Consider the following 13,977-nt stretch of genomic DNA (forward strand, 5'->3'; position numbering starts at 1 on the left):
TCCGAACCATACTCTTTCCTTATCCATTTTTGGTTCCAAATTTGAAGCTTAACTCTTAGATTTCTATCCCAATTCATGGATAAGGAAAATGACTCAAAGAAGGTGAATGAATTGATAATATGACAGAGTTGGAAAATAAAAAAGGAGTAAGATTTGTCATTTTCTTACATTATGCATCTTTTATGGTAAACAATAAATAATGATCATTCACATTCCATTTTTAACTCCTATTTAATTGTTTCAAATGTGATAGCTTGAGTCAAAAAATCCTATCAGATGTTTTATGGGCACAGTGATGATAAATATCTCTCTAGGTATACCACGAAATCAGATAAACACTGGTTGAGGGTTCAAAAGGAGAGATAAAGAACAGTATGAGAAGGGGAAGTGAAATCTCCAAGAAAAACCTTTGACTTTGGCTACACACATTTTTTGCTCCTGTTTGGAAAAATCTTTGAGGACGGAAGATTCACAGACTCTCCTGAAAGCAGTTCCCATGTTACTTTCATGATCTACCTAGGTGGTGGTTGATTACACAGATTACTGAAAAAAGTTATAAGCAGAGTCTGGTCGTCTTCAGCCTGACCGTGAGAGAAACCCTTGCTAACTAACTATGGGAAGGTGAAATCTGGGCTTATTGACAGGACCTTTTGAGAACACCTTATAAGCTGGGTGGGTTCAGTACTCAGTGGTAAGCCCGTGAGTTTGAGCAGGACAGACACAAGGTCTGAAGCTACAGAAGACTATTACTTGAGCAGTGAATAGGTAAATTCAAATAGAACAGGAAATGAGTTGCTGGAGATATCAAAGTTCAGATGTAGGGCACCTAAACACAAGGTTAATTAAAGTGGCTGGTGTCAAACTTCTTGTGGCTAGAACAAGGCAAATTGCTCAGTTTGTATCCTGCCTCAGAAACCAGAAAACTGATAGGAGGTTAATGAAATGAACCAAGGCATAGGTTCTAAAATCAATTAATACTTGATGGAGAATTAGAATTTTTGCTTTAATGATTTAGCTTCTTACACATTCTTAATGAAAGGGATTTTTATTTTCTGAACACACCATGAGGTATGTTGTAAGAAATTAACTCAAGATCTTGCGGGAGTGTATAAAAGTAATGGTGGGTTCATTTTCTATACACATAGGTAGCTGGTCCTTAGTCATATATATTATTGTAAAACCCTATAGTGGAATGGAATATAGGTAATTTGCTGACCTCTGACATTCATTTATGCATTTAACGAATAAATTACTTAGTGCTTATCATGTTCCAGGCCCTATCTCAGGTACAAAATACTTTGTAGTATTAAAAATACATGGTCTCTGTGTTCAAAGAACTCTCTAAGAGGAAGAAATATATTTAGGAAATAATCAAAAATGAATAGTTAACAAACTCTAATAGGTATTCTGGTTTCCAAACTTACAAGACTGTATATAATCTAATCACCTGAACTTCTCCCCCCTGCCCCCCTGCCTCCCCCAGGTATGAAAAAGCTGGTTTGGTAGGTCTAGAGGTGGCTCAGATAATGAGTATTTATTACCAGAAATTGGAGTAATTCTAATGTAACCAGTCTGCAGTTTTGGCCTGAGCTTTGTTCTAAATTTTTTCCTTTTATAGCATTTCTAAAAGTACTAATAAGACTTCAATTTCTTTTCCTCTCTGTTCCCCTCCCCCCTTCCCTCCTTCCTTTCCTTTCCTTCCTTCCATCTTTTGTTATTCTTGTGCTAGTCTCAGTGCGGCATAAGTTCATTTTTGTCACATTCTCCTTGAAAAATATTTTGTTAGTTCTGTTTTGCATTTAAAAATCTGAAGCTCTAGGGGAACTTGGCTGGGTTAGTTAGTAGGGCATGTGACTCTTGATCTTGTGGTTGAGAGTTCAAGCCCCATGTTGGGTGTAGAGATTATTTAAAAAATAGAAGCTCTAAAAGTGTATTGATTTTTCAAAACCAGGAGCTAGTGTGAATCCAAATGGTAATTTATTATGCAGTAGTTTACTCAATAAGAACAAGATCATAGCACTTAGAAGAGTGATCTCCACCAGATCCTGATGGAGGAGAGTCAATATACTTACCGCTACAAAGGTACTTCTGTCAGTTTGGATATGTGCTGATGGTATAATCATTCCAAGTAGCGCATTACTAATAATATCCATAAGAACCGGGAAGCAATTTAGTCTTTTGGTATTACATGCTAATGAAAATCTGTAATTCTAAAATATAAAAAGAAAGGTTATAAATTCTCAAAGATCTTCTTTTTTTTCCTGAAGAGGTCAAAATTCAATTTATTTTCTTTAAGATTTTATTTATTTATTTCACAGACAGTGAGAGAGGGAACACAAGCAGGGGGGAGTGGGAGATGTAGGGGCAGACTCCTGCCGAGCAGGGAGCCTGATGCGGGACTCGATCCCAGGACCCTGGCATCCTGGCCTGAGCTGGAGGAAGATGCTTAAAAACTGAGCCACCCAGGTGCCCCAAAATTCAATATTTTAACAAGGAGATCATGTTTTTAAAATGATGTCAAATAATCAAAGCAAAAAACAAACACTGTGTAAGGAAAACAAAACATATACATAGGCTGTATCTTATTTTCAAGACACCAGATGTCTGGCTTAAGGCTAGAATCAATTATTACTGTTAAAGAATAAAACAGGGGCACCTGGGTGGCTCAGTGGGTCAAAGCCTCTGCCTTCGGCTCAGGTCATGATCCCAGGGTCCTGGGATCGAGCTCAGCATCGGGCTCTCTGCTTAGCAGGGAGCCTGCTCTACCTGCCCCCCCACCCCTGCCTGCCTCTCTGCCTACTTGTGATCTCTGTCTGTCAAATAAATAAATAAATAAAATCTTAAAAAAAAAAAAGAATAAAACAGAAGTTTCACAATATATGTATAGTAAAATTGCTGAGAGGAAATTTGAGTTCTTTGGACTCAAATATGCACTTGACAGTGGGTATTATATAGTATTTATTTTGCTAATACATGCCATTTGTATTGGTAGACAATGACTGAGGTATGAATTTTCATCATATTAATGACTACCATTCACTAAATAATAAAAGCAGTATTTGTTTTTCATTTCATTTCCTAAAGGGGAGAACTGAGTACACTAATATTATATTAGCTTTTCCACACCTTTGGGAAACATCATGAAACAGAAACCAGCATACCTTTGTATTACCAGATACAATGATGGCTCCATTATAAGATGGGTCATCCAGGCCATTTTTGGTTCCAGATACATCCACTTCCAAAGCTATGTTCTGATGCTCCACAGAATGTATAAAGTCATCAATGCTTGCCCCTGAGTTGTAGATAGGTATATCACAAAACAGAAAATCAGTATCAGGTTGTACAGTAAAATTATAATTAATGTCATTATGTGATCCTTACTGTAATATGGACAGTCAGGATATTTTTTCACATTAGAACATACTTGCTACTTTGAATTAAGTCTATTCACTTGTCATGCAATTTACTTTATAATATATTTATTTGCTTCTGATTACTGCTAATGTGAAAGGTGAAAGTCTTTTTTACCACCATATGGCATTTGGAATAGATGTTTTCCCCTAGAATATTGCATCAAGTGGCCATAACTATTAAGGTTTAAGTGACACAGATAATTTCCAATAATTAACCACCAAAATTGCTAAATCTCACTTCACTACTGCTACATAATTAACTGACTTTCAAAATGTGTCTTGAATTGGGAAGACAACTTGTTGGATGGAGAGGTTTGTGGACCTTCCCCTAGAAAAGCAATCATAACTTGCGAAAATCACGAAAAATCCAATAAGTTAAAATCTCCTGACTGTCTTAAGGGCATATAGAAGATGAAAAAAGAAAAAACCTCCACATTTATTTAAGAAAATCTAACAAATCTCGGTAAGAACACTAAGAAACTGGCATTTGAGTAAAAAATCTATCACTTCATTCCCTGTCATTGATGAGTATGACAGAAGATCCACTCTGACTGGATCTAGTCAAGAACTTGTGCCTAGGATAGAGCTTCCATCTTATGAGTAGGGGATGGATGGAAGATGAGAACTCCAGACCTCTCACCGCCTGGGATGGAGTTTCTGCAACATGGGACTGGAAGGAATGAGAAAGGTTGGTGGCCAGACCCTCCTAGGAAGATAACTGGATAGCTATTGAAGTTGCATCCCTTCCTCACACCATACAAAAAATTTAACTCAAAATGGATCAGAGACCTACATATAAGAACTAAGAGTATAAAAACCTTAGAAGGAAATATAGAAGTAAATCTTTGTGATCTTGGGTTAGGTAAGGCTTACTTAGATATGACACCAAAAGCACAAGCAAGGGAAAAAAACAAGTTAGACCTCCCAAAAATGAAAACATTATGTTTCAACGGACACCAATGAGAAAATGCAAAGGCAATCTACAGGGTGAGGTGAAATATTTGCAAAATATTTTCCATTGATTCTTATTATTCACGGTACATATATTCTCGAACATCACCACAAACATGGAATTAGTGAATTCTCAATTATTGCTCTGAAGAGAAACACAAGGTTCGGTTCCTGTGAGCTTCTGGTCACAACAGTTTCTTTGGTCAATCAATATATCACCATATTTTTATATGTTTTGGTGTATATATTGTTGATTCGTTAACATTGATCTCAAAGTCAATGGCACTATAACTTCTGCCTGAACACAGTTTATTTGACACACATATTTTCTCTGTAAGTTACCTCACAGTCTTCCCTACTTAGGGACACTGGAAAGCACCTCGACCCTATTCTTGGGGGTCATTTTCAACAACAAAATCACCCAAAAAAGCAAGAAAATGTGAAAAACATGGCCCTAAATGGACTACAGAGAGTATATTTATGTATAGCGTGAGACCTGATACAACAAGGCAGACCATCACCTTGGTTACCTCAGCTAGAAATTGTGCATCAGGTGACTCCAATTTTTCACTTCTTTGAGCATGTCTGTGACTTACTATGGAAGAACCATGAGTATCGGTTTCGGGGTCACAAATAAATTTTCCGTACTAGATAAGTTTGCAAATACAGAATCTGTGAATAGTGAGGATCTATTGCATCTAAGAAGAGACATTTATTTAAAATATATAAAGAACACTTAGGATTCAATAAAAAGGACATACAATCCATATTTTAAAAGACATTTCTCCAAAGATAGATATAAAATGGTCAGTAATGAAAAGACGTACATGAAAAGATGCCTAAGGTCACTAGTTCCTAGCAAAATGCAAATCTAACCACAAGATACTACTTGATTCACACTAAAAGGGATATGACCAAAAAAGGAAGTAACAAATTTGGGTGAAAACGTGTAGAAACTGGAATCTTCAAACTGCTAGCATAACAATAAATTGGGGTAGTCACTTTAAAAGAGTTTAGCTGTTCTTCAAAAGGTTAAATACAGTCACCATATGGCCCCACAATTCCATTCCTGGGTTTTATACCCCAAAGAGATGAAAAAAAAAAAAGTATGTTCATACAAAAACTTGGACTTTTATAGCAGCAATATTCATAATAGCCAGTTATTGGGGGAATATACCCATCAACTGATGACTAATAAATAAAATGTAGCACAGTCCTACAAAAGAATATTATTCCACAATTAAAAAATTAAATATTGAAACATGCTACAGCATAGATGAACCTTGAAAACATCATACTAAGTGAAAGAGGTCAGTCATAAAAGATCCTACATTGCATAATTCTACTTATATTAAATGTCCAGAGTAGCAGATCCATGGAAACAGAGAGAAAACTTGTGGTTTCTCTGAGCAGGGACAGAGTGAATAGGAGTGAGCACTCAGTGAGTATGGGATTTCTTTTTTGAGATGAAAATGTCCTAAAATAAGTTGTAACGATGGTCACACAATTCTGTGAAATACACTCAAACCCACTGAATTGTAAGCATTTCATTTTGCACACAGCCACCATAAAATTTATTTCTCCTCATCAAATCCTTCTCTAGTTCCTTCTCCATTTTGGGCTTGTACTCATCACCCTGAAGCCTCATGAGCAGTTTTATGCTGAAGAAGCCCAAAGCTCATTTTTCTCTCTCACATTTTATGTTTTCTAAGTAACGCTCATAACAGGGAATGCATTTAGGAATGGAGTACACACCCAATCATTACCTGTTTTATTGATGATCAGTAATTGAGTGAGAGGATCGCGCGGGTGTTGTCCAGGAGCAAGGAAGTATAAATGGGGAGAAAGGTCCCAAGTGTAGCTCATTTCATATATTCTGTGGCGGATAGTCCTCAAAAGAAGAGGGCAAATTCCAACTCCTAGAATCAAGAGCCTACCCAGAAGAAAAGGGCCAGCGTGAATGCACAGTCATTTCTGAACCATTTAGAACTGTCTGAGCAGATGATGATGTAATGAGATCAAGAGATTATGAAAATTAAACATTGAGCTCTCTGATTCATTTCTTGAGCTTCTGCCTTTCTCCCACCTCTTGATTAAAGATGACAAAATGGAGACATATCCTTGGTTCACTTCTCTCGTTATTCTCAGGCTATGGCTTATCCCACACAGTTTCAAGGGGCAGGTGTCCTTTGACTGTGCCTGCAGATTTGTCTTCTCTCCTGAGACTCCAGTTCTTTGCTCTCCCTTCCTGCTAGTTAATCCATCAATGCTCTGGACTCAATTTTCTTCACAACTACTCCTCTTCAGATAGTCCCTATTTCTGTTAGTGACTGCAGAATTTCCTTAGTCACCGAGCTCAAATTTTCAATTATTCTTTATTCTCTTGTATTCACCATTTCAAGGAAGTTGAAAAAAAAATTTTTTTTTAATTTGAGAGAGAGAGAGAGGGAATGAGTGGGGTGGGAAGGGGTAGAGGGAGAGAGAGAATCCCCAAGCAGACTCCCTGCTGAACACAGAGCCCAACACAGGACTTGATCTCATGACCCTGAGAGCATGACCTGAGCAAAAACCAAGAGTCAAATATTTTAACAAGTGAGCCACCCAGTTACCCCTCAGTTGAAAATTTTTATCATTGCATCATTATACCTTGCATCAAAACTTTTCTCTATTCCTAATTTCTTGTTTTACAATGTTATAGATTGTTTGAATTCTTGTTAAATGCCCAGCATCTCTCCAGACGTTGTTATACAAGGTTGCCAGATAAATAATAAAGGTTTTTCTTAAATCATGCTATCTCCTTGTCAAAGGCTCTGAATGAATTCCCATAACTTACTTATTCATGAGTATTTATGGAGACTCTATTATGTGCTAAAAAGCCTCCTATCTTTTTGATGCTTCATCTAAGTATTCATAGATGAGGTACTGATTGGTAGCCAAAGTGCCATAGACACGAGTGAGCCAATGAGAGGGGATGTGATTCAGAGGAGTGGGGATAGTATGGAGAATGAGGGATCCCCTGGATGGCTCAGTTGGTTAGGCATCTGCCTTCAGCTCAGGTCATGATCCAAGGGTCCTAGAATTGAGTCCCACATCGGGCTCCTTGCTCAACGGGGAGCCTGCTTCTCCCTCTGCCTGCCACTCCCCCTGCTCATGCTCTATCTCTCAGATATATAAATAAGTAAAATCTTTTTTTTTTAAAGAAAGCAAGTATGGGGGTGCTTGGGTGGCTCAGTGGGTTAAAGCCTCTGCCTTTGGCTCAGGTCATGATCTCAGGGTCCTGAGATCGAGCCCCGGATTGGGCTCTCTGCTCATCAGGGAGCCTGCTTCCCCCTCTCTCTCTGCCTGCCTCTCTGCCTACTTGTGATCTCTGTCTGTCAAATAAATAAATAAAATCTTTTCAAAAAGAAAAAAAGAAAGGAAGTACGGAGAGTGAACTAGCAACACTTAAGAGAGCTGGTGGGAAGTCATAACATTTAGGTAAGACCAAGTGGAACCCAGTGGGAGAGTCAGGACATCCAGGGAAGTGTCAGGAGCATTACTGTACAATACTCAAAATAAGGCATGGGCATATGGATATGTTGGGGGTGGGGTGTAAATCCACATCCCAATGTTTCAGTCACCTACCCAGTGGAAAATCTGAAAGAGATGGAATAACACAGGAAAACTATATTACTTGAACTTTTTCCTGAAAATTCCCCCCCAAAACATTATAAATTTCCTCTGCTAGATTGCCGATAGATAACCCCTAAAACCATTAACTAAACCGGTATTATTCTTTATCCACTTCTGTAGGTGCAGACATTTATTTTTATTTTTGGTTATCTTCTCTTGATTTTACATCACAGATCTGTTTTTTAATGTATCGACTGGAAAAAAAAGAGAAAAACCACCTGTGGCCCTCCGACACTCACAGAGATAAGAGAGCCTTCCTTTCATGCTTTAAGTTCAAGAAGCGAACCCGTGCAATCATGCAGATTTGCTGTTTCCAGAGAACCAGGCCCCCTATGGTCTTTGTCGTCTCATTGAGTGAACTGAGAACTTGTTCCATCTCAACAAGCCTCTCTGTGTCTCCAGTTCTTTCTGCCTGTGCTTCTCCCAATGTGGCCATATCTACAAAATACCAAAAAAAAAAAAAAAAGGCAATTCACAAAATCCCACTTCAAATGAACCTTCTGGAGCTTCCTGGAGGAGATGTTTTAACGACGATATCACAATCTTCTGCGAAACTGTAGTGTTATGTGGTGCTATTGGCTGCTGCTGTGAGCTAGAAACATCAATGAAGTTTCATGTCTTGAACAAAAGGAGTAGAAAGGGGATCTTAGATCATATGGATACAGACAGTACATTAAAGAGGTTATGACAAATATGCATGATCACATAATGTCCCCCCAGGCGCCCCAGAGACTGGCACCTCTATTCCCAAGAGAATAATACCTCCTATTTTAACCCATCAGATAAATGAAAGCACAAAGAAAGCAAAATAATAATAAAAATTTTCATAAAGGGAAGAGCCATCCCTAGGGGAGAAGATACGTATGGGTGTTTTCATGTTAGGGGCACGGTAAAAGAAGGAAAGAACAACTTTAAACTTAAATGAGGAGAGAGCATTAAACAAACTCTTATGGTCGTATGTGGCCTGGTACCCAAGTCACAAACTGAGTTCACACCTTTTACCAATTCTTTCCCATGAGAACCTCACCAAATACATGGGAACAAAGGCCGAAGACTGGAAAGAAAAGCTAAGAATGATACATATCAGGTTATACAGAGTCTTGGGCAAGATATCATCAAGGTACATGGGGTTTTCCTTTGTAAAGGAAATCCACCAGGGGCTGGCTACTGAACAAATGAGTAGAGAAAGACAGACTAAGATAGAATACATCTTGGCTGGATACATACATTGACAGACTAATTTAGAGTATGGGGTGGTAAGGAGGAGTGATCTCCCAAGACTTGGTGAGCTATGGTCAAGAGTGGAGAATCAGGTTACCTCCTGATTCTCCACTCAGGTTACCTACTTCCCAGGAGTAGAAAAACTGAAACTCCCCCCGAAAACAAATAAACAAAAAAAATGATAGCAAGCTGAAAATCAGGAGGTATCTGCTATTGTTGAGAAATTGGGCAGTGGGCCTGTATCCCCTAGAGAGAGGTCCAGAATTTTGCCTGTGCTGGAATATGATTTTAATGTCAATAACAGTATCTTGGAAATCCACAGATATTTGTACATTGACTGACACATTTAGAAATCACCAATTATTATAATACTCTGTCATCAAATAGGGTGTATAATGAAAAGTATAAAATTATTTAAAATAACCAACTGGGAATTTTTAAGTTGAAATGTATAATAACTGATTTTAAAATTCACTGAAAAAATAAAAGCTCTTCAACAGATGAATGGATAAAAAAAGATGTGGTTCATATATACAATGGAATATTACTCAGCCATCAGAAAGAATGAATATCTACCATTTACATTGACATGGATGGAACTGGAGGGGATTATGTTAAGTCAAATAAGTCAATCAGAGAAACAATTATATGGTTTCACTCATATATGAACTATAAAGAATAGCACAGAGAACCATAGGCAAAGGGATGGAAAACTGACAGGGGAGAAATTGGAGAGGGAGAGGAACCGTGAGAGACTATGGACTCTGGGAAACAAACTGAAGGTTTCAGAGGGGAGGAGGGGTAGGGGGATGGAGTCACCAGGTGATGGGCACTAAGGAGGGCACGTTTTGTGATGAACACTGGGTGTTATATGCAACCAGCAAATCATTGAACACTACATCAAAAACTAATGATGTACTCTACAGTGGCTAACTTAACATAACAAAAAAAAAAGTGAAAAAAAAATAAAAGCTCAACAAATATCTCCTGGTGGAAGAAAGAAATCAGTGAACATGACAAAAGATAAATTGAGATTATTAAGTTTGAAGAACAAAAGGAAAAAAGAATGAAAATAAAATGAAGTCCCAGACAAATGTGAGACATTATCAAGCATATTAACATACACTATCACACATATTAATGGAAATTCCAGAAGGAGAATTGAGAAAGAAAGGATCAGAAAGTATAGTTGAAAAATTAATGGCTAAAAACTTCTCAAATTTGATGAAAAACACAAACCACACATACAAAAAGCTCATCAAATTCCCAACAGGATAAATGCAAGAGATCAACACCTAAAGACATCAGGGTCAAGCTGTCAGACGCCAAGGACAAAAACAGAATCTGGAAAGCAGCAGGAGAAAAACAACACATTATACACAAGAGATTTTCAATAAGATCTAAAGCTGACTTCTCATCAGAAATCAGGGAGGTCAAACAGACACAATGAAAAAGTGCCCCACATCACTCAGCATCAGGGAAATACAAATCAAAACCACAATGAGATACTACCTCACACCAGTCAGAATGGCTAAAATTAACAAGTCAGGAAACAACAGAAGCTGGTGAGGATGTGGAGAAAGGGGAACCCTCCTACACTGTTGGTGGGAATGCAAGCTGGTGCAGCCACTCTGGAAAACAGCATGGAGGTTCCTCAAAAACCTGAAAATAGAGCTACCCTATGACCCAGCAATTGCACTACCGGGTATTTACCCTAAAGATACAAATGTAGTGATCCGAAGGGGCAGGTGCACCTGAATGTTTATAGCAACAATGTCCACAGTAGCCAAACTATGGAAAGAACCTAGATGTCCATCAACAGATGAATAGATAAAGAAGATGTGATATATATATACAATGGAATACTATGCAGCCATCAAAAGAAATGAAATCTTGCCATTTGCAGCAATGTGGATGGAACTAGAGGGTATTAAGCTGAGTGAAATAAGTCAAACAGAGAAAGACAATTATCATATGATATCACTGATATGAGGAATTTGAGAGGCAGGGCAGGGGGTTGTGGGGGCTACGGAAGGAAAAAATGAAACAAGATGGGATCGGGAGGGAGACAAACCATAAGAAACTCTTAATCTCACAAAACAAACTGAGGGTTTCTGGGGGGTTGGGGGAGTAGGGATAGGGTAGCTGGGTTATGGACATTGGGGAAGGTATGTGCTATGGTCAGTGCTGTGAAATGTGTAAGCCTGATGATTCACAGACCTGTACCCCTGGGGCAAATAATACATTATATGTTAACAAAAAAATTAAATTAAATTAAATAATAAAAGAAAGAAACTGGGGAGACCAGCAGGCAATGAAAGGACGTAATCAGAACGCTGGAAGAGAGAGACTGAAAATCAATGTTTTGTCTGAAATTGCTCTTGGGAAGCGGGATGCAGGCAGTGAGCCCTGTTTAGAAGAAAATGAGCTACCTCTAATAACAAGGCAATATTGGCAGGAAAGGTAACAGAAGTCACAGGGATGCATTTTGGCTTTATTCATCCCTATCTAGGAAAGGACTTGTGTCTTATGGAAATCTATACTGTGTTGTTGTAAATTGTGTTACGTGATCACTCTCATGCACTTTATTTACCCGATTCATCAATAGCTGATTTTCCTTCCAGTTTCAGGAACACTTCATTCAAGGTTGTCATGGAAATACCGTAATTCTCAATTCCCAGGTCAGGACATCTATCCAGATCGCCGTAAAGTGCTACAGAACACAGACAATAGCAAATCAAAACAACAAAGATCACAAGTGAGCTGAGGACCACTTTTCAAACTAAAAAGCACAAATACATGAAAAGTATGAAGTCATACTTGTGATAGGTTAGACATTTTAAAACTCATATTTCCTAATAAAGAACCTTATTCTTCAAATTCCCTACGTTATTTGTAATTGTATATTGTGTTATAGCCCATATACTAATTAACTCGAATTAACTGAAGATTCTTTTCCAGAACCATCTGTGTGTGTGTGTGTGTGTGTTTAAAGATTTTATTTATTTATTTGACAGACAGAGATCACAAGCAAGCAGAGCAGCAGGCAGAGAGAGAGGAGGAAGCAGGGTCCCTGCTGAGCAGAGTGTCTGATGCGGGGCTCGATCCCAAGACCATGGGATCATGACCTGAGCCGAAGGCAGTGGCTTTAACCCACTGAGCCACTCAGGCGCCCGGAAGAACCATCTGTGTTTTAACAGGCCGAAGGGAAAGAACTATTTTTTTGAGAATTATTTGGCTGGTGCAGGAGCTTTTTTCAGTTTCAAAAATCTCTGTTAAAGGAAGGACATAAATTATAAATCATATTTTTAAATTTTCAGCTTTTGATTGTGGAAGAAAAAATTCACAAGATCTCACAGAGAAACACAGCTGACTCAGGGCATCTTGGAATGGTAGGAAAGGGGCAATCTGTCTCCCACAAGCAATTCTGTATCTACTCATTCCTCAGTTTGGTCCCCCAAAATACTTGGGGTATTCTTACAACAATAAACAACGTCCCTGCCTACATAGATCAGAATAATAACAGCTAATTCAACAAAGCTTGAATAAAAAACTAATTTTAAATCTTAATATGATTCCATACGTCCTGAGGATTCCACCTGCAGCTTCTCGTTGGGCAAAAGGATAAATTAAAGGCTTTCCATCCTGGTGAGAGCAGCATAGACAGAAAAGCAGAAAAGAAGCAAGATTCAAACTGCTAGTGAGCATTATGTGTCATTCTCCATTCCGCCTAAAATCTTACAAGCCTCCCCTAAATTAGAACTAGTTTGAAAACGGATTAATTAGGGTTCAATTAACATTTTCCCTATGGGTCTAAGGAATACTTGTGCTGTCACCATAAAATGGACATTTGAATGACTTTGTGGGGTAATTTATGTGTCTGTTAAGCACACTTATGGCCTGGCTAATTGCTTCAACCAGCCCTCCTTGTGCCCTATGACCAGGGAGTAAATCTTTTGAATAACATACATAATAAGCAAACTTTTTCTTTCTTTTTTAATTAAACTTTTTTTGGAGATTATTTTATTTTATTTTTAGAAAGAGAGAGAGAGTGCAAGCAGGGGGAAGGGCAGACGGAGAGAGTGAGAGAATCCCAAGCAGACCCCCCCCAATCCAGCTCAGAGCCCAACATGGGTCTTGATCTCATGACCTTGAGATCATGACCTGAGTCAAAATCAAGAGTTGGATGCTTACCCAACTACCACCCAGGTGTCCCTTGAGATAATTTTAGATTCTCATGTGGTTATAAAAAATAATAGAGAGATCTGTACACTTCACTCAGTTTCCCCCGATGGTAATATCTTAAAAAGCCACAGTAGGATATCACAACCATGTTACTGATGTTAATACAATCAAGATACAGAACATTTCCATCACCACAAAGATCATGCTACTCATAGACAGCACACCCATCACTCCTGATCCCAACCCATGACTGCTATTAATTTGCCCTCCATTCCTAGAATTCTGTTATTTTAAGAATGTTATATAAATTGAGCCCTACAGTATATAACCTTTTAGAATTGGCTAGTTCCACTGAGAATAGTCCCCTGACTATTCCTCAAGGTTGTTGCATATGGCTGTCAGTAGCCTGTTCCTTTTTATTGTTGAGTGGCATTACATGTCATGAATGCATCATAATTTAACCATGTACTTGTTAAAGGGCATCTGGGTCCTTTCAGCTGTTGTCTACTCCAAATAAAGCTGCTACAAACAT

The 13,977-nt window shown here is 38.3% G+C and overlaps 1 protein-coding gene across 3 annotated transcripts in view; it reads right to left on the bottom strand.

The window, feature by feature from the left end:
• Positions 1 to 13,977, bottom strand: part of ABCA8 (ATP binding cassette subfamily A member 8) — a 67,389-nt gene that overhangs the window by 22,303 nt on the left and 31,109 nt on the right. For all 3 annotated transcript variants that reach the window (XM_080825947.1, XM_080825945.1, XM_080825946.1), the window contains 5 exons: positions 11,854 to 11,973; positions 8,279 to 8,477; positions 6,134 to 6,300; positions 3,162 to 3,295; positions 2,073 to 2,210 (listed from right to left, as the gene is read on the bottom strand). In XM_080825947.1, coding sequence (XP_080682073.1) covers positions 2,073 to 2,210; positions 3,162 to 3,295; positions 6,134 to 6,300; positions 8,279 to 8,477; positions 11,854 to 11,973 — 758 coding nt within the window. The remainder of the gene's footprint in view (positions 1 to 2,072; positions 2,211 to 3,161; positions 3,296 to 6,133; positions 6,301 to 8,278; positions 8,478 to 11,853; positions 11,974 to 13,977) is intronic.

Source organism: Martes martes, assembly GCF_963455335.1.
Source record: "Martes martes genome assembly, chromosome: 16".
In the NCBI taxonomy this organism is placed as follows: Eukaryota; Metazoa; Chordata; class Mammalia; order Carnivora; family Mustelidae; genus Martes; species Martes martes.